The following is a 21,884-nucleotide window of genomic DNA, read 5'->3' on the forward strand; positions in this document are numbered from 1 at the left end:
ATACAGAATGAAAATATTTAAAGTTACTGTTGCTAAAGATAGTTTTTGTTTTTTAAAGTACTGCAGTGTCCTGTGAAACGTTTCTTTTTCACATAACTGAATGCAAAGGCAGTTCGTTTAAAAAAGTATCCTTTTCTAATAGCAAATGGGTATTTTTATGAAGTAATTTATTGAGATTGAAATCTCCTTTACACGTGAGATTCAACAACAAAAGCATAAACAAAGTATCAGTAAGAAAAAATAGTTACAAGATGCTGTACTGAATCTCCATAGACAAGGAAGGACAATAAGGTGCACTGACCAGTAGTTATACAGGTGAGGAAGGCATCTCAGCTGTTTAACTTCTCTCACGGAGAACCATTTAAAAAATTATATAGATAAAAGAAGAAAATTTCAAAAGTCCATCATCTCAAAGATGGACTTGTGTGAAGATTTGCTGGTTTTCTGCTATTATTTTCAGATTTTCATTCTTTTGGTAAGTGATCATTTGAAAAAAGTATTTTATGTGTGTAATAATCTCTAAATAAATTATTTACAGGTTCAACAAATCCAATGTGCAGAGAAAATATCATAAGTACGACGTTTTGGTGATTCCCTTGAGAGGTAATGGTCTGTGGATTTTATTGCATCAGGATTATTTTATTTGTGAGTCCATATTTATTCAGAAAAATCGTGCAAAATTAAAATACGTTCAAATTCAATTTAAAATATATATTACTTATTAATTACTTACACTAGAGCGCTAGAGATAGACAGAGAGAACAGTAAAGCAGATATTCTTTATGCATTGCATCAAAAACAATAGCAGAAGACAGTCATTGAGAGCGCAGAGAAACAGACATGCTCAGCTGAGGATAACTCGTGCTCTAACGTGGCACAGCACACAGACGATAAGGTTTGGGACTGCGTGTGGCTCCCAAAATGAAGTCCAGACTGGGTTTCTCTCCAGCAGGTGCAGTAACTGAAAACTTCTGCAGCAGGGAGGTGAAAAACAGGAATAACTCCATCCTGGCCAGCTGCTCCCCAAGACACACACGCTTACCTGAGAATACACAAGACTACATGTTTTAAATACATAATTTACAGGGTTTCCACGCTAATCACAGCTTATAACAGTTATGTATTCATTTAGATCAACAAATAAAGCACAAGAACATTTAAAAGCACACAATTTAATGCAAGGAACAAGCAGCAGAGTATCTGCTAATCTGTATCTACTTCACCACTTTATCACTGTATTGAGTAGTGTAAATATGATTATGCTACAAATAATCAAAATAAAATGTTACATATACAAAAAGTTGACCATAAGCAGCAACATGTAGCATTTTTTTAAACTTCTGCCTAAAACAGCATTTACCAGAGTTTTAAAGGATTGTGTTAGGTGTGGCAGTGTGCAGACAGGAATAGGACCCAAGGTGCAGACTCCGGAGACAGAACTTAAACCAAAACAGCTTTAATGCTGAACTCAAACATAACATAACTGGGGAAAAAAGGTCAAAAATAAACTAACACCGGCGGATTGACAAAACACACAGCAAAATAAACGGTAGATCGCGACACAGACACTAAGAAACACAGGGCTTAAATACACAGAGGGAGCAATCAGGAAATGAGTAACAGGAGGGAAACACAGCTGGGGCAAATCAGAACTGACGAGACCAAAGAAGCGTAAACTGAACACACTGAGAAAAGACAGAGACCTTCAAAGTAAAACAGGAAACACATAACACAGACTGAACAAAGACACAGACTCACATGCAGGCACTACAAAGGGAACAGAGACGTGGGACCAGGGCAGACACAAACACTGACTGAACACGGGGATATAGGAACTAGGATACACATAGACGCGAACTAGACAAGGGGATGCAGGTGATAGGGGAGACAGAGCAACTAAAGAAGACAGAGACATAAACCATAAGACAGAACTGAAAGAAACCAAAAACTAGAAAGTATAAATAATATAATAAACTCAAAACCCCTGGGTCAACGACCCAGGCATCCTAACAGATTGCAACTGATGACTAACCTGCAGAAAAGGGAATGAAGGCCTCCCTCTTCCTAAATTTTCCATCCTGGTCCAGAAAGTGTTGAGGGTTGAAGGAATGTGGAGTTTCCCACATAGACTCATCATGTAGAACAGAGTGCAATGGAGCCAAGATCTTGGTGCCCTGAAAAATACCATTTGTTCAAATTGCAGGATTTGAACTTCCCATTGGCTACAGTTCTTTAGCATCAACACTTGGTATTTGAGTATCTGAGTATTTGAGTTGTAACTGTTCTTTGTTCATTACTTATGCTCCCGTGTCAGGGTGTTTCCACAAACTAACTTTATTACTGTAACTAGAATTTTCAATTGTATTCTATTCTATCCTATTCTATTTTATTTATATAGCGCCAAATCACAACAACGGTCGCCTCAAGGCGCTTTTTATTGAACAGTAGATCGTACAATAATAGATACAGAGAAAACCCAACAATCATATGACCCCCTATGACCCCCCTAATACACTTGGTATTTGAGTATCTGAGTATTTGAGTTGTAACTGTTCTTTGTTCATTACTTACAGACATCTACTTTGATAAAGTAGACTTTATCAAAGCAGATGTCTTTCTGAAAGCGCTGTAACTAAGTTTAAGAATATAATTTACCCACTGTTATCATCTTCAATGCCCTGTACCAACACAGAGCAGAGCAGCTATCTGAACGCTACCCCAACAGAGGTCGATTATCTTATTAATAATTTCACCTCCTCACTACGTACGACTCTGGATACTGTAGCTCCAGTGAAAACTAAGGTCTCTAATCAGAAGTACCTGACTCCGTGGTATAATTCTCAAACACGTACCCTAAAGCAGATGACTTGTAATCTGGAGAGGAAATGGCGTGTCACAAATTTAGAGGATCATCATTCAGCCTGGAGAAATAGTTTGCTGCTTTATAAGAAAGCCCTCCGCAAAGCCATAACATCTTACTATTCATCACTGATCCTCTTCACACACTGAGGTTAATTATGGAGTTCCACAGGGTTCAGTGCTAGGACCAATTCTGTTTACATTATACATGCTTCCCTTAGGCAGCATCATTAGAAGACATAGCATACATTTTCACTGCTATGCAGATGACACGCAGCTCTATCTGTCCATGAAGCCAGATAACACACACCAATTAGTTAAAGTGCAGGAATGTCTTAAAGACATAAAGTCCTGGATGGCCGCTAACTTTCTGCTTCTTAATTCAGATAAAACTGAGGTTATTGTACTCGGCCCTGAAAATCTTAGAAATATGGTATCTAACCAGATTCTTACTCTGGATGGCATTACCTTGGCCACCAGTAATGCTGTGAGGAACCTTGGAGTCATTTTTGACCAGGATATGTCCTTCAATGCACATATTAAACAAATTTGTAAGACTGCTTTCTTCCATTTGCGCAACATCTCTAAAATTTGGAATATCCTGTCTCAGAGTGACGCTGAAAAACTAGTTCATGCATTTATTACTTCCAGGCTGGATGACTGTAATTCATTATTATCAGGATGTCCAAAAAAACTCACTGAAAAGCCTTCAGCTAATCCAAAATGCTGCAGCAAGAGTGCTGACAGGGACTAGAAAGAGAGAGCATATTGCTCCTGTTTTGGCTTCCCTTCATTGGCTTCCTGTTAAATCCAGAATTGAATTCAAAATCCTGCTCCTCACATACAAGGTCTTAAATAATCAGGCCCCATCTTATCTTAATGACCTTGTAGTACCATATCAGCCTATTAGAGCACTTCGCTCTCGCTCTGCAGGCCTACTTGTTGTTCCTAGAGTATTTAAAAGAAGAATGGGAGGGAGAGCCTTCAGTTTTCAGGCCCCTCTTCTGTGGAACCAGCTTCCAGTTTGGATTCGGGAGACAGACACTATCTCTACTTTTAAGATTAGGCTTAAAACTTTCCTTTTTGCTAAAGCATATAGTTAGGGCTGGACCAGGTGACCCTGAATCCTCCCTTAGTTATGCTGCAATAGACGTAGGCTAGACGTAGGTCTATTAACACATAGTGAGTGAGAAAAGAGACTGGAAAGGAAAAACTCAATGCATCATGGGAATCCCCCATACCTATGTCTATTGCAGCATAACTAAGGGAGGATTCAGGGTCACCTGGTCTAGTTTTCAGGTATCTGTATTTGAATATTTATTCTTCTGACAACTTTGTACTTTACTCCCTACATTTTTAAACAAATATCTGTACTTTCTACTCCTTACGTGTTCAGAAAATGCTCATTACTTTACGTTCAGTGTTATCATTTATAACGTTTATACTCAGGGGTTAAAGTTGGCCGGAACTTTAATAAGGCAGGTGTCTGTATGTTGTGTTGGTGGTACTTCAGCATCTAGCTAGTGCTACAGATAAGGAGGATGGATGAAGCGAGTGTTTTTTAAGTTGCATGCAATTTAAAAATCAATGTTTCTATCAGTCTAAGTAGCCTGAAAAGAAAAGCGTCTGGACTTCTTTAAGTTTCCTTCACAGACAGTTTCTATTAGCTCAGCAAACATCAGAAAACACACAAGCTGTTTGTGTGCACTTTTTCGCACAGTGCGTTCATAGCTAAAGGTCAAGTTGATGGATTTCACAGGGAGAGAAGAGAATGAGAGCTAACTTCACTGGGAGATGGATAAAGATTTGGGAAGAAAAACCCGACAGGAGATGAGGAAGAGAGGTTAGATTTAAAGCTGGAGACTGCACAGTGACGCTTAAACAGAAAATTTAAAGCTTACATGCAATGTCATTATTTTAACCACATGTTGGAACTTTGTATGATATGTTTTGATAAGTTATGTATTTTCATTGTCGTAAAATGTCCTGCAAAACAAACTAACCTATATTAACTTTGTGCTATTCAAATGTTGCATGGAAATACTGGGTAGTTTTGTCCAGGATAAACAGGTTAGTTTGCATTACAGGGCTGAATTTACAGTAAAGCACTGTGTTGGACTGGTGCACAGTAGCTGTGGTGCTCCTGGTCTGATTTAGGTTACATCAAGTGTAGCAGCGACTTTGCATTTTAGATGATCATGCTTAGATTACTTCACTGAATTTAAACTTTATAGCAACTCTGTATAAAGTGTAGGGGGATAGACATCTGCCAGGATAGATGAAAAAACACATCTACACTTGTTGTGTAATTGTGTAAATCTACAGAGAAGAGCAGATCAGCTGATCACATCATGTACACTAAAAACCTCCTGGAGCCATAGCTGGACTGGCCATCAGATCATGCATAGCAGGCATCTGCCCGGTGGGCCAATGGGGAGTTTTTGTTTTTATGGGCCGATGGGGTTTTATTTGTGTGTGTTTGTTGATTCGTTTTTTTGTAACAGTATAAACAACGAAAGGTGGTGGACTGGCCAGAAGCTGGCCGATGTGTAAAATGTAAAAATAACTCAGTTGTTTGGTGGTGGCTATGGTGGAGCTTCCACTGAGCCCAGCAGGTGGATGAGGGAAAGGTGGATGAATAGTGGAATTGTAAAGTGCTTTGAGTGTCTAGAAAAGCGCTATATAAATGCAATCCATTATTAGTATGTACCTTTGACACATCTGATTATCTCAGAGTTTTTCTTTTTAACTGGCACACATTTGTTACTGGTTGATTGTGTACCTTTGGGATTGAGTACTTATCCAGAGCTGTGTTCTTGTTTGCCATGCGAAGTATGTTAAGTGGGACAATATTTCCACTTCTCTGGATTTCATGAATAACTGCATCAGTGAACGGCAGGTTTTCTCTGTCACTTGTAGACGGCTGCCTGGATGAACCAACCACAGCATCTATCTCAGCTTGGACTTTCTCTGCACACACAGAAAACAGGAAAATAAGTGTTGTGCACAGTTGACTAAGCTCACAAATATTTATCCCTGATAGATATTACCCTGACACACCTTGTATATCAGGGTAGTGGATCATATATAAAAGTCCCCAATGTAAAGTAGTAGTTGTGGTTTCAGTTCCAGCACCAAACAGGTCCATTGTGCAAGCCATCAAATTTTCGAGATAAAACCCAGAATCTTTATCTTCCTTCTATCAATGATACAAGAGAAAATTGTTATATTTGATTATGTACACAATATAAATACAAACCATCTTATCAAAACGTTTTGTACAGTAAAGAATAAAAAATTTTAAATTCCCCTCTCGCCCTCATGAAGGTGCAGAGATCTTGGATGTTGTTCCTGGTATCTGCTGGAGCCACTTGCTTTGCTCCGGGGTCACTGCACCGAGTGCACCGTAACAGTGCAAGATCAACAGGACCCTAAGAGCCTTCATCAGGAACTCAACAGGGATGTGGCGAACAACACTAGAGACCAACAGGATCTACCAAGGAGATGCACTGTCCACACTGATGTTCTGCATAGACCTAAATCCTCTCAGAGAGGTAAGGCTGTCAGAACGGAGGGGATCACACTACCAGAAGGAAACATTGCAGACACTGAGGACAGACCACCCCCTAGGGTGGTTGAGAATGACGGAGCTAAGAACCTGTGGGACTTCCAGATACAGACAGACATAATGGTGATGGTTAACCAACCAGACATAGTAGTTGTAGACAAGCAGGAGAAGATGTAGCAGAAGACGTACTGATAAACGTACCAATGACAGTAACATCTCAAAGAATGAACACCAAATACTGGAGAAGTACCGGGGGCTCAGAGAAGAGCTGAAGAAGGTGGAGAGTGAAGGTAACAGTGGTCCCAGTGGTAATCGGAGCACTAGGTGCAGTGACTCCCAAGTTAGGTGAATGGCTCCAGCAGATCCCTCTGTCCAGAAGAGTTAGAGTTAGAACCCTTAAGCTCCCAGCCCTCTGGTAGAGGACCTGAGCTTGAAGGATAGACTACTTGCAGAGGCGAGAGGGGAATTAATTTTTTTTATTAAAGCAAATCGAGATAGACATTAAAACACTAACCTCTCCCATTTCTTTGAGAAAGGAGTCAATGTAGTCTCTTGGTGATGATGGGTCAAAGTTTTCCTGGTGTTCTTTGATCCTAATTTCTACAAATTCAACTAATTTCTTTGTCAAGATAAATATCGTCTGGTGTGATCCAGGCAGCCACTTCATCAGCCAGGGTATTGTATTGTACATCTGCAGAGCAGGAAGACAGTAACCAGATTATCTAATTGACTGGCCGTATTAACATAAGCAATAATAAAGATCATTATTACTGTGTGTTCATGAATTTTAGGTTTGAAACCTGCAGCTGTATCATTGCAAGAAAGGCCCTCCCTACTGCTTTTGCAGCCTTTTTGTTGTTGCAGTGCGTTTGGCCTCTCAGGGCCACCGTATTAATGTAATAACTTAAAGGTGGGATAATTATTTAGTTGAATTAGTTTATGTATAGGTAATTAGGTAGGTCATTTGTTTGTTTTCATATTAAGTGTGTTTATTATTGGATGGCACCTCTATACAGGGCACAAGTTGGGCATGCACCAAGAAAACAAAACAAAACAAAGAAAACAAAAGGGCAATTTAGTTAAGAGTGAAGTCACACAGCTTTGTGACCTGTCCGTCTCTCTTCATTTTTAAAATGGTTCAAACATTTTAGTGTGAAACATATCACTGCCACAATGTTTGTAAATGTGTCAAAGTAAAAAAGGCTCAATGAAGTTTATTAAAAAGTCTTTTTGAGCTGTTTGCTTGGAACTGTGAATTAATTTAAGGCTAGAAGTCAGGGGTGTCAAGCTAAGGCTTCATTCATTAGGATTTACACTCATCATCACAGTGTGATTGGTTTTATAATAGCAACAAGCAGCTCTGCTTAAACTGTTGCCCTTACTGTATCTAACCAGGAAATGTTAGAAAATGAATGGGTGAATTGGTTCTGTTTGGCTTTTACGGCGATGGGTAAATCTGATACTGCTGTATTGTAGATCCACATTCAGTAAATAATCCTTTCTGGAGTGTATTTCACTTGTAATGCACAGTGGTGAAAAACCGCCAAGTGGACATCACAGCAGATAGATATGCAAATTGATTAAGCACACATTTACATCCATGTTTGAGACTGGAACTAGAAGTACATGAGTGTGTGAATAACATGCACTCACCCGTACTGTCAAATTTCCCTGTAATCGAACAATGTCATTGAACATCTGGAGAATATACTGGAATTGCTTGTCAGTGTACTCAAATCGATTGCCGAACACCAAACAGCAGATGATGTTTGAGACTGCATTATTAATCAGGTTCTTAGCATTAAAGGGTTTGCCTGCAAAATGAGGAGAAAAAACATCCATAAAATTAAAAAAATTAATTAATTAAATTAAAATTCAAATACATAGTTGGGAACAAAGGGGACCTTGAAAATTGCAAGTGAAATGCACCTCCAACTCTTACCCAAGGGTGTCAAATAAACTTTGGTATAAAGGATTAGGGAAATGTCCCGAGTGTTTCAGAACATTTCAGCAAATAATTGTGAATCTTAACAAAGAATTGGAGCTATATCAATAACACTAAAATCAAATGAACAGGATATAATGCATGTCAACAAGTGGAGAAACAGAGTGGGTGCTGTTTTTAATGTTTGGCCTCTGATTAGAACTCCTTGTTAAAGCATAAATCAGGTGATGAGCTACAGGTAATGAAAAGTGGGACAATTATTAAGGAAACCTTTTAGGCCATGTGCTTTAGTACTGTGAACCTTATAAACATGTCATATGGTAAGCAATGGTGAATTATATTTAAATTTTATAAACACACATACTAAACATAGATAACATGTAACTATATTGTTTTTTTTTCTTTGTGCCTTGCTGATCTGTGAAAGCCTCTGTGAGATACTGGCACTCCTGCTGGATGGATGACTCCAGGGTCTTCTTCCCCAGACCAAAGTTCCTGAATGTGTGAAGAACAAATCTCCTCTGTTGCTTCCAGGGATAACCATTTGACATCACAAGACCTTTTGGAAATAAAAATTAAATTAGACCTGATGTGATCAGTTCAATCAAGTTTTTGGAATTTTGGAGGGAAAATGCCAACACTACCTTTATTCCCAATAATTGATTCAAATAAGGGTATAATTGGGCGATCCACGAAGTCTTCTCCTTGGTGAACCAGGGCTTCTTTCACAAGTTTGTAGCCATGAACGACCACAATCCTACCACCAAAGAGTCGAAGGCTGAAAATGTTTCCATATTTCTCTGCAAACTGAACACAGACAGTATATTGTTGTTTTTGGAGCATGATACATTCTGAGGAGGCTATATATAATAATAATAACAATAACAATAGCAATAACAATAACAATAATAATAATAATAGTACATTTTATTTATAGGCGCCGTTCAGAGCCTATCCCAGCTGTCATAGGGCAAGAGGCGGTGTACACCCTGGACAGGTCGCCAATCTGTCGCAGGGCCAACACACAGAGACAGACAACCATTTGCACTCACGTTCACATCTATGGGCAATTTGGATTAACCAATTAACCTACAAAATATATGTATATATAATAAACATGGTAAAATAAAATTTAGACATAAACAGTCATAAAAGTCTAAAGGCAAGTATAAAAACTGAGCAGGTAAAAATGGACTAAGACAGATCAGGTGTATGCAATTCTAAATAGATGAGTTTTGAGACGTGATTTAAAAGTGGTGAGACGGTGTGTGGTCCGGAGAACAAGTGGAAGTGCATTCCAAAGTCTTGGGGCAAAACAGCTAAAGGCTCTGAGTCCAATGGTAGTCAGGTGAGCAGGTGGAACTGACAGAAGGGAAGCTGAAGAAGAGCGGAGTGTACGGGGGGGAGCATGTATGGAGAATATCGGATAGATATGGAGGAGCTAGGTTATGAAGCGCTTTGAAAGTGAGAAGCAGGATCTTGAAATTGACACGGAGGTGAATTGGAAGCCAATGGAGCTGTGTTATATGTTCAGTGGATCTAGTTCTGGAAATAATACAAGCAGCTGTATTTTGAACTAACTGCAATTTATGGAGGGATTTATGAGGTAGACCATAGAGAAGAGAATTACAGTAATCTAAACGAGATGTGACAAGAGCATTGACAAGTATGGTGGTACTGTGTGGAGTGAGTGAGGGACGAAGGCGGTTATTATTACGGAGATGAAAGTAGGAGTAGTATATATTATATATATTCATATTTTGCAATTTATATAAGAAAAGGTTTTTGTTGTTTTTTACTTAATATCAGAACTGCTGTAAGCTAGTAGGCCACAGTTAATTTCTTCTGAGATTAATAAAATATCCTTATTCTGCATTCAGCAGAGTGGGGAATTCAGAACAGCTTTGGCATTAAGACAAGTTCCTATAGTTATGAAAATGTCACTATATCAGGTGTTAGCCTACCTGTAATGAGGCCGTTAAGTTAATATTCAGTTAAATAGCTAAACTTGTGAGCAATAAATACCAGTTCAGTGAAGGGTTCAATGAACCTCTTGGGTTTATTGAACCCTTCACTTTACCCCCATGGGCACGGGAGGAAGCCAAATGCAATACAAATACAAAGTACTTCTCAATCATTTCACTTCTCAGTAGAATTTTAGTAAAAAACAAACAAACAAACAAACAAAAAACTAAGATAAAAAGTAAATAACAATTTCCAAGCAAGAAAATGATAATGATTTTTTTTTTGGTTAAACCAACAGTCCAAACCTCAAAGAAAGAAACTAAAAAACTATTAAAGATTATTGCCCATTGATGTAAATGTACAATTATTCCATTTATTTAAATGGACTAATTCAGTTTCATTTCTAATGCAGGATATACTGGTGTCCATTTGATTTAAAAAGTTTGCTAAATATAGCCTTAAACATGATACAATTGCTTCAAGCCTCATGCAAGCTAAATAACGACTCTGTCTACTTCAGTGGATCTAGTTCTGGAAATAATACAAGCAGCTGTATTTTGAACTAACTGCAATTTATGGAGAATTTATGAGGTAGACCATAGAGAAGAGAATTACAGTAATCTAAACGAGATGTGACAAGAGCATTGACAAGTATGGTGGTACTGTGTGGAGTGAGTGAGGGACGAAGGTGGTTATTATTACGGAGATGAAAGTAGGAGTAGTATATATTATATATATTCATATTTTGCAATTTATATAAGAAAAGGTCTTTGTTGTTTTTTACTTAATATCAGAACTGCTGTAAGCTAGTAGGCCACAGTTAATTTCTTCTGAGATTAATAAAATATCCTTATTCTGCATTCAGCAGAGTGGGGAATTCAGAACAGCTTTGGCATTAAGACAAGTTCCTATAGTTATGAAAATGTCACTATATCAGGTGTTAGCCTACCTGTAATGAGGCCGTTAAGTTAATATTCAGTTAAATAGCTAAACTTGTGAGCAATAAATACCAGTTCAGTGAAGGGTTCAATGAACCTCTTAGGTTTATTGAACCCTTCACTTTACCCACATGGGCACGGGAGGAAGCTAAATGCAATACAAATACAAAGTATTTCTATAGAAGCTAAATAACGACTCTGTCTACTTCGGTGTAAATTATGCCTCCTTGCACTCCAGTGATTCATTTCACATGTTTGTTTCCTTTCACATTATTTTTCTGCTTTTATTATTAGTCAGTGAGCTGCAGGTGAAATCTGTATGGTTGAAAGAAGGGTTGTTTTTTTTTCCATTTCAAATGTTTTTTAATTTTATTATAATATAATAACTTTTTATTTAGGAATGGACTCATACCTCTGTTAACTGCAGGTGAAGTCTGGTAGATTGGATGCGATGAAGGTCACCAATGAAAGGAAGAGCCCAGGGTCCAGGAGGAAAGTTTTTTGGCACTCTGTTCTTCAGAAAATCTGTCAACAGTAGAGAAACAGTCAAAAATATTAAAATAATTTTGCCATCTATCCACTCCAAGCCGAGAACCTTGTATATCAACTCCATATCTTCTCTTCATCTGTCCCACTACAAGTAAACAGAGGACAAACACAATCAGATAAACAGCACTGACTGTGGTGTCCCACCTCACACTGAACCGTGAACTGTGAACAAAGTGCAAAGTTTAACACACATGTGTCAAAGTCAAGGCCCGCGGGCCACATCCGGGCCGGCGTACATTTAATCAATCAATCAAGGCTTTATTCGTCACATGCAGGTTGCCTTGCAGTGAAATGGGACATCCCCCCCCCACCATGCACACACAACAAAGACATCACATGGGGATACAGGTTGGAGATCGGTAGCATTACAGAAAAACAGCAGGACAGCATGAGAACAGAAAACAAAACAAGCTCCTCTGCACAAAAAGCACATAAATGTCCACAGCACAACATTATGGAACACGTGACTAGCCACAGGGTTGGGTAGGGGGTGAGTAATCCGATTTGTATCTGGCCCGTGAGATGATTTTATATAGATATACTATTATAGTTATGCATGGCCCGGCAATATGAGGTGCTCCTAATATACAAACTACAGATCCCATAATGTGGTGCTGCAGCCTCCTTGCTGGACGCTAGGCTAACTGGGAACATTCATGTGTCGTGCCAAACTAGGAATCCCCGACAGAATTTGTTTCCCCTCCGTCGGGAGCACACGCTGGACTGTCCAAATCACGGACAAACAGTATCCCACATTGTTTACACAACGAAGTTATAGTGGGATACAAATAATATCAGGCTGATCCTGCCACAATTTGTTCCCCCTGTGTAAATCACTGACAAACAGTATCCCACATTGCTGATTTTTAGTTCACAAACACTTCTTATTATGACGCATTACTCCTGAAACTTTGGAGGATTTAGCTCTTTATATAGTAAAGTTATAGGAGAATAAAAATATAAAAATAGTTATCAGCCAAAATGTTAATGGTTTGTTAAAATAATCCCATCTGATACCCCGTGAGCAATAAATATATCATTTTCTGTTGTAACCCTCAAACTGAATGGTAATGTAACGATACAAATTTTTCACTTTTTCACAAAATGAAAACATCAGTACTCCCTGCGTGCTCCCAGCACAGGGGAAACAAATTCTGTCGGGGATACCTACTTTGGCACGACACCTGTGTTGTGCGGTGAAAAAAGCGGACTAGTCAGCAGGATGCGAGTAAAGATGCAGGAGGAGAACTGTACCGGTGAGTTAACAGCATATCACTGATCATACACCAGGAAAGGCTGTGTGGTAAAGTCCTAAAAATCGAGCATGTAATGATCACCCTAACGCAGACCGTAAATTTTATCTGAGCTAAAAGTTTAAATCACCGTCAATTTCAGTCTTTTATGTGGGAAATAGATTCAGAGTTTGCCGACATTCCTTATCGTACTGAGGTCTGTTGGCTGAGTTGGTATAAAAATTCTCAATAGAGTTTTTGAGCTCAGCAAGGAAATCTGTCAGTTCATGGACATGGCATGTGTGATGCTGAACTGCACCTGTGCAGATTCAGATGGAGCTGCAGTGTAATGATACCCTCAAGGGAAAGTACAACACTGAATGGCCCACACAGTTTATTAGTTCCATTCCTGAGGCAATGCCCAGCTCTGTCGACATGCGGCTCCAACCTTGTGTATGCTTTCATTTATTTTTTCTGGGGTTTTTGGCTGCATGTTCATATTTCTAACTTGCACAATTTTGACAGGATATATTTTTATGAAGAGCAAAATATTTAAAGTTAAAGTTGTTGTTTTTTTTAAGTTTATTTAATCTGGAATAATATTCCTTTCTGTTTTTATTCATATTTATGTTTAAAAAACATTGTTTTAGTGTGTTCAATAAATGTTTATATTGTTTAGCCTGCAACCTAAAGTGTGCCTTGAGTTTTGGCCCCATGTGCAATTGAGTTTGACACCCCTGCAATAGAACTTAGAAAACATATCAAATGCATAGACTTAGTAAATGCAGATCAATTTTAATTTATTATGGTTTTAATGTGAAAAAAATAACAGGGGGATTGAGTTTAAAGTCAGTAATACCCAAAAGGTTGATTCTGTTCTCTGTTCAGCCCATTCATTCAGTGGTGCTAGTTTCAGTCATTGTGCAAATGTACTGTTTATAATGTTGGGGAAACCTGCAGTCAGCGGAGACTTAAGAAATCACTTGAATGAGTGACGAAACGTTTCTCCCATTACGTCCAGATGAACAGAATCAAGCTTTTAGGATTTATTTACCTGAATGATTAGAGTCAATAACACTGAGTTCTCTTATTTGCAACATTTTAATACAATCAAGGGAATAGTTTATCAGGCAACTACTAAAGTAAAGCAAAGATATCTATTCTAGCATCGCATTACTGAAGTGCCACATCCGACTAATCTCATCAGAATAAGGAAGTTTGCTTTTTACTGTCCACATCCAGAAAGAGTTTCCTCACATCAGCGCTTCAAATTACACGCATGCGCACAAATGCACAGTTTTATGTAACTTACACCATCACTTGTTGATTGTGTAACTAGAGCGTAGTGTTTTAAGTAGAGAGCACAGTCAGACGGAGAATGTCTGCCCGAGCATTTTTGTCCTGAACTCTCTGGAGACACAGTAAACAATGTGACACTGTGTGCATGGATTTGCAGGGTGGAGGAGAACAAATACAACATATGAGAATTACCGAGCCTTTAATGGATCATCTAATCTGTTTCCTCCATATGTTGACTCCCCATCGAGCACTGCTGGGTTTTCAGTCTCAGTACTCACTGAAGCAGAGCTTTTGTATTCTTTGAGCTGTTAGTTGAGCTGTTCCTGAATGAACATTGGAAGAGTTTTGCCTCTTTCCTCATTACTACTTCCTGCCTGAATTGTTTATCTTACCAGATGGCCACCCCCGCATTACCTTTCACTTCATAATTGTAAACTGTGTAATACTGACATTTTTCAAGTGTGAAGCATTTTGAAAATACACCACAAAATAAGTTATTGTGAAACCAAAAAAAAAAACTAATAATATATCTTTTACGCATCTATGTTTAACACACAAGCTCACAGTCATCACTCAGCTGAAACAGTTCAAATTCCAGCTTCTGACAGTTCCCAAGAGTCTATTTGTGTTATGTAACATGTTTGGGGCCGCTTTTCCTGAGCACTCTGCAGCCTGATGATAACACCACACATACCACAGCACTCTTTGCTGGGCCGCACTGCTTCTCCTGCAGAGGGATTTCTGATACTTCAACCATGATTTTTCAAGCTTTCTTCGATTGTATGAATTTTACTAGTTGGTTTTTGCTCAGTTTTGTATTGTTAATTTTAAGTGATGTAATACGAAACTGGAGGCCTCGCAACTTTCCACCAGGACCCTGGGCTGTGCCTCTGCTAGGAAATGTCTTCACTGGAGTAGACTACAAAACAATGCATGAGGTGAGGAGGAGAAGATCCTTACAGTGCAACTTGGTTTACATACAGTAGGCTGGGAAATATAATGTGCACGATGAATAACAACAGATAATAACAAGACTTCAACTTTAACCTCCTAGGACCTGGCATCCATATATGTGGACTTCACATTTTGGGTTATTTAGACCAAAATACTCAATTTTGCTCTCCAAGGGCCTGAGATCCACTTACAAGGACATTATACTGCTACTGTTCTATCGAAATTTTAAACAAATATCCTTATATGTGGCTCTCATTTTTCTTAGAAACAAAAATCAGGTAAAAAAAAAAAATCTGGTAATTCTTTGTTTTTACATTCATCTGGTCCCATTCAGCCCAAATATCAAAGAGAAATTAAAAATGTATGCCGTGGAAGAGTTCAGGTCTTCTAAAGGAATACCAACTGTGAAACATTTCTCTTGATTTATTTCTAAATGCAGCTGGCTCAGAAGTACGGCCCCGTGTTCAGTTTGAGGAGGGGCAGTGAGAGGATGGTGTTTGTTGCAGGATATAAAATGGTCAAAGAGGCTCTTGTCAGCCACCTGGACAACTTTGTTGATCGACCAATCGTCCCTCTTTTCCATGTTATATTCAAGGGCATTGGTGAGTAGTTAAAACACGTGCACGAAAGCATGTGCTATCACATATATTTTTGGGTGTACCAACCTCCTTCCCCAAGTCTTAAACTGTATTAAATTTTTGCCTTTTGGAAATGACAAGCACCAATATATCATTGGCATAGCATTAAATGAGAAGTCCTGTGGTGAAATGCAACTAGTAAGTCAAATTTTACCTACTTTCTAGAAACTTTAGGTACATATTTTAATGTGTTCTCCATTAGACACATTACACACAGCAAGAACGCCTTGGGTTGATTCACTGCAGTGAATTTGGTAGTTGATGATTTTCTTTGTGAAGTGTGCATGTTCTCCCTGTATCTGCATGGGCTTTATTAGCTCCCATGTTTCCTCTCACAGTCCAAAAACATTTTACCCTGTGCCCTACAAGATGTACATTAATGCAGAGACTTCCTTGTTATTAACTTAATATAATATTCTAATAGGTATAGCGCTGAGCAACGGTTACCTGTGGAAGAAGCAGAGGAAGTTTGCCAACACTCACCTGCGTTACTTTGGAGAAGGCCAAAAGTCACTGGAGAAGTGCATTGAAGTGGAGTGCAGTTTCCTTTGTGAAGCTTTCAAGGAGGAGCAAGGCAAGTAGGCTGCAGGAATTCACATGACTCAAGTGATTGCTCTGCACTGAAATCATTTTTGTAGCAGGATTTCTCTTGACTTGAGTAGAATTTGACATCTTCACAGGTAGACCATTCAACCCCCACTACATCGTAACAAATGCAGTGGGTAACATCATCTCCTCTGTGGTCTTCGGACATCGCTTTGAATACAGTGACCCGAGCTTTCGCAAAATTCTGGAGCTGGACAATGATGCCGTTGTGCTTGCTGGTTCAGCTCAGACGCAGGTACTCGTTGTTTAAACTACCATGTGATGATCATTTGCGATGCTGTTGTTGGTCTTTTACTAAGAGTTTATCATCCTCACCAGCTGTATGATGCCTTTCCTGGCTTGATGAAGTACCTGCCAGGACCTCACCAGACTGTCCATGCCAACTACAGGGAGATTGTGGCTTTCTTAAACAGAGAAATTGAAAAGCACCAGGAAGAGTGGAACCCAGATGACCCTCGTGATTTCATTGATGCATATCTGTCAGAGATGGAGAAGGTAACACAAAAACATTTCTAGTGAAGCATATGAATACTATTCTGTTAGATTTTAAAAAATTAATTGAAACAATAAGCATGTGTTCATGTAAACCATGACAATTGTCTATACCGGCCACTAATAGGTCACATTTGTAATGTGCCAGAACTGTGTTTAGATTCAAAAGAAGTCCTTCAAAAGTTTCTGAGACTTCAGCCACCCAAATGAATCAGTTAATCAAAAAACACAATCCTTATGATCATGAGATTAACTAGTAATAAAGTAAATTGCCTAAATGAACCGAGTACTGTGGATAATGTCTGTATTTTTCTGTTACATTAGAAAAAAGAGGATCCTCGTGCTGGCTTTAATATTGAAACGCTTCTGGTTTGTACCCTTGATCTGATTGAGGCTGGGACAGAGACAGCTTCCACCACTCTACGCTGGGCTCTAGTATTTATGATGAACTACCCAGAAATACAGGGTTGGTAACTTATTACTCTATCCCCCTTTCTCACATCCCAGATTGCATATCTTCAATCCCTGCTTTCAACTCTCCTTTATCATCGCATGAAGAAAAAGTGAAGGTCAAAAAGCTTGAGAATCTTAAACAGCTGAAAGCAAATAAAGGATGGTTTCCTCCTCCAAGAAGAATTTGTGGGTTAAATTCTAGGTGGGCCACTTTCATAATGGATACGCCTTTGCATCCTTGACTGTAACTCCAAAGGAGAGAACTCCCTTTTTTCTGTCTGTCAAATGCATTTTAAGAATTGTAAACCATTGGTGTATTGTCATGAGATTTTAGGTCACAAGCAGGATGAGGGGGGACAGATGGGCAGGCACAAACAAGAAAAATGAGAACAGCCTGAAGAATATAGATTTTAGGCCAGTCTGACTATGATGGTTATTAAGTTGTCTGTTTTAGTCGTTACTGTTTCCCCTTTCAGAAAAAGTCCAGGCAGAGATAGACAGAGTGGTCGGACAGTCTCGCCTGCCCACCTTGGCCGACAGACCCAACCTACCCTACACTGATGCTGTTATCCACGAGACCCAAAGGTTTGGAAATATTGTTCCATTGGGATTACCAAAAATGGCCAGTAAAGATTCTACACTGGGAGGATACTTCATTCCTAAAGTAAGGGATTATTTACCAGACTGAGCCAGAAATTAACATTCATTTCATATGTCTTTCAATTATTTATAAATAGCTAATAACAACATCTGATAACACTGTTTCAGGGCACAGCTATTACTACAATACTTTCATCTGTGCTGTTTGATAAGAATGAGTGGGAGACTCCAGATGTCTTCAATCCTGAACATTTCCTGGACTCAGAGGGCAAATTTCGAAGAAGAGATGCCTTCTTGCCATTTTCAGCAGGTAATTTTATAGTGTGTAATTAGGTTTCCATTAAGAGTACATTTGATAGCAAAATGAACAGCAGGATAAATACTTCTGTTTCCCACAGGTAAACGTGTGTGTATCGGTGAGCCCCTGGCCAAAATGCAGCTCTTCCTTTTCTTTGCATCTCTGCTCCAACGCTTCACCTTCAGACCTGTTCCTGGAGAAATGCCCAGCTTGGAGGGTGTGATGGGCTTCACCTACTCTCCCGAGGAGTTCAGGATGCTGGCAGTGCCTCGCTGAGGTCATGCCATGCAAACACAAAGATGAATAAACTGAAACTCCACAAGCTTTATGGGATCACCAAATCACAGCATACAGAAAAAGCATACTAGAAACACAGAAAATATACTCTGTAAAACATTTTACGAACATTTCACATAGTAAGACACAATGTGCATGTCACAGTGCTAACTGTTGTTGTACTTTTATTTCTTGTCTTTTACTGTGAAGCACTTTGAGTTTTTTCTGTGAAAAGTGCTATATAAAACAATAAAGTTTTCTTACATAATACATAATAATGGTTAGACAACCTTGAAAAAATAATGTGCATGCATTATAGCAACTGACTGAAAATTAGGTGCCACATGATGCCATAAGCTAATAGTAACTTTATCTATAATAATATAATAATTTCCCCCAGGGATCAATAAAGTATTCTGATTCTGATTCTGATTCTGATCTATAATAAGGCAAATTCTTTAAATATATGCTGTATTGAAATTAAATTAACAAAAAGAAAGTTTGATGACATGTGGATAAAACTGCCCTTTTTACCTATTTTTATCTATTAGACTTTACAATTCTTTGCCAATCAAACTGTTCTGTGAACTTTGCATCTTTTTACAACTATTAGAAATGCAATTTCCTTTCATGATAAAACAAATTTCTCTGGACTGCAAAAGATTACATGTTACCTATCAACAGATAGATAAGTGATTGTGTAATACTGAATACAAATCTAGTATAGAATCTAGTATGTGAATGCTAGAATTCACAGCAGAATTAATTCTAAAAATGGCTGCCAGAATCAATTTACTGAGCAAATTTAAAATGAGTCTTATTCCTTTAAATGTAAAATTATTTTCTGTTACAAATACATCACAGCGTGTCTTTGGGTCATGACTAAATAACTCTTACAGGCTTTAGGAGAGAATAGTGACAAGACACCATAAAATGAAACACTTTAAACATACTGAAATGCTTTGAGTGCTCAGTAAGACTATAAATGCTTTTCAATATCCAGTTAAACTTCATGCCCAAACTGCTTTGGACCTTGAGTTCCCTGTTTGCACAGTTGAAGTGGGTGAGAGTTAAAGGAGTTGTTTTGCTCTGGTTGAAAAGGAAAAAATATGAGTTGGTGTGGTGAGCTTTAAAAACTTATTTAAATCAGTTTCTTTCATTTCTTTCATATTGTTGAAGAGTCTTTCTTGGGCGGGCAAAGCAGCTTCTGTCACGATCCTGGGTCTTAGGACCCAGTGTTTTGAGTTCTAGTTCATTTTGATGTTTATAGTATGTTTAGCTCATTAGGCCTCCTATGTTCATTTGCTTATTAGTTCCCCCTTGTGTTTCAACCCATGTTAAGTCTCCCCTGCCCTTCATGTCTCTCTGTGCCCCCTCTGTTCTGTTTATTGTGTGTCTTTGCATGTTTGAGTTTCTTGTTTTCTGTCACCCTGCATTGTGCATTATGTTCTCATGGTTGGTCTTTTGTTACTCCCTCTAGTCTAGTCTCTTGTGTTCAAAGCTGAGTATTTCCCTCTGTGTATTTTGGTTCTTAGACCTCTGCCTTATGGTTTGTCTCTGTTTCTTAGTTGCTGTCTCCACTGTGTCTAGTTCGCGTCTCTGTGTGATACTTCCTGTTTTACTTTGAAGGTCCATGCCTCATGTGAGTGTTTCTAGCTTTGCGTCTCTGTCTCGTCCAGTCCTGATTTCTCCCAGCTGTGCCCTCCTTCTGTGTCTCATTCCCTCGTTATCCCTCTGTGTATTTAAGCCCTGTGTTTCTCTTTGTCAGTGTCGTAGTCTCCATCATAGCTGTGTGATTTTTCCCTGTGGCTCTTTGTGCTTTAGTTTTCCCAGTTTAGTTTATTTTGTATTGTTTTTCGTGTCCCACTTCACGCCAGCAATAAAGCTGTGTTTTTTGAGTTTACCTTTTGTCTCTGTGAGTTTGCGTTTGGGTCCTCTCCTGCCTGCCACACAGCCGAAACATGACAGCTTCCCTCTGGGTCTGTATTTCTTAGCTACATCCGGCAGAAGGTTCCTTGTGGCATACACTGTGGCTCCCTGTAAGAGGGATACTGATGCAGTGAAGGAAGAACACTTGAAGACAGGAATTATCTTCACCTGATGTCCAATTTATTCACAAATGCTTATAACTATGGCGTTATTTTTGTGCATCTGCAAATGGTTTTTACATGCGCTCAAAATTTTTTTTACGTGTGCTCAAAATTTCTTTACTTGCACTGAGAACAATGGCACAAAAATAACGCCATATATAACAAAGCCGCTTAGACTGATGGTATGTACCACAAAAGAAAAGGAAAATGTTAAGTTGAAATATTAAATGTTTGTCATTTTTATGTTTACCATTTGTACATAGTTTTAAAGTATTCTTTCTGTCCTCCCCTCCCCAGATCCTTAAGATTCTGGGAGGGGGGGTGATAGTGTTTTTATCACAGGAACACCCTTGTTTGATGTTGGCAAACTTCCTCCCCTTTGTATGGCTTCACTGTGTTATCTAGGGTGAACCATCTAGGGTGTGGGGGAGACTACCCTCTTTATGACCAAGGATGTTCCTGCTGTGCTTTTATGTTATATGACCCTTTGATCAGCAGGGTCACACACACATTCTCACATAACACACACACACACACCCAGTGCCTTGTCTTTGTAACCAAGGGGGGTTACGGGGGAAGGTATGTGTTGTAAACTATTGTTTATTGTGTGAACGTTGTCAATAAAAGGGAGCGAGAGGGGGCCGTCGTCGAGGTCATTTATGATGAGCTGAGATACCGACAAGGCCTCCCTTGCAAGTAAAACGATCGATCGCTGTTGCCTTGTTTTTCTTTCACGGGAATAAGTTCTGGGATCAGCGGGGTCTGACTTTAGACCCAACAGAAAACAATATGACGACAAACTTAGAATGTTAAATAGGACCTAAGGAAACTAAAACCCATGGCTATTTGGCAGCATCCGCCAATTTGGTCTTTCATTGCAACCTCGAACTAGTGATGGTTAACTCTGTGCTGAGGCTTTAGAGCATATGTCAAGAACCCTAGGTTGTTTTCTTATCAAGGGTATCAAGGCTGGGTTTTTTTAAGGGTGAATGGTGTCAGTGGTGATGTCTGAATTTTGAGTGTTGAGCTATTCAGGCTTGCTGTGGAATACTTGTGCAGCCCTGCTTCCTCAGTGCCAATGTAAAAAGGGTTTCTCCAAAGCCAAAAAGATTATTTCCAAAA

At 38.9% G+C, this 21,884-nt stretch overlaps 2 protein-coding genes across 2 annotated transcripts; one reads left to right on the forward strand and one right to left on the reverse strand.

Annotated features, from left to right (window-relative positions):
• Positions 1-150: 150 nt before the first annotated feature.
• LOC309700251 (cytochrome P450 2J2-like) lies at positions 151-11,900 on the reverse strand. Its single transcript, XM_082523710.1, has 9 exons — positions 11,688-11,900; positions 9,017-9,179; positions 8,782-8,931; positions 8,081-8,241; positions 6,942-7,118; positions 5,920-6,058; positions 5,642-5,829; positions 2,033-2,174; positions 151-1,042 (listed from the first exon to the last, which is right to left on the reverse strand). The coding sequence occupies exons 1-9, from the start codon at positions 11,886-11,888 to the stop codon at positions 867-869; spliced, it is 1,497 nt and encodes a 498-aa protein (XP_082379836.1). The 5' UTR covers positions 11,889-11,900; the 3' UTR covers positions 151-866.
• Positions 11,901-15,003: 3,103 nt separating this feature from the next.
• LOC309700255 (cytochrome P450 2J2-like) lies at positions 15,004-20,575 on the forward strand. The gene is made up of 9 exons (XM_082523714.1): positions 15,004-15,293; positions 15,749-15,911; positions 16,372-16,525; positions 16,632-16,788; positions 16,872-17,048; positions 17,370-17,511; positions 17,975-18,162; positions 18,267-18,408; positions 18,497-20,575. The coding sequence occupies exons 1-9, from the start codon at positions 15,111-15,113 to the stop codon at positions 18,670-18,672; spliced, it is 1,482 nt and encodes a 493-aa protein (XP_082379840.1). The 5' UTR covers positions 15,004-15,110; the 3' UTR covers positions 18,673-20,575.
• The last annotated feature ends 1,309 nt before the right edge of the window (positions 20,576-21,884 follow it).

This window comes from Aulonocara stuartgranti (assembly GCF_965226115.1).
Source record: "Aulonocara stuartgranti genome assembly, chromosome: 23".
Taxonomy (NCBI): Eukaryota; Metazoa; Chordata; class Actinopteri; order Cichliformes; family Cichlidae; genus Aulonocara; species Aulonocara stuartgranti.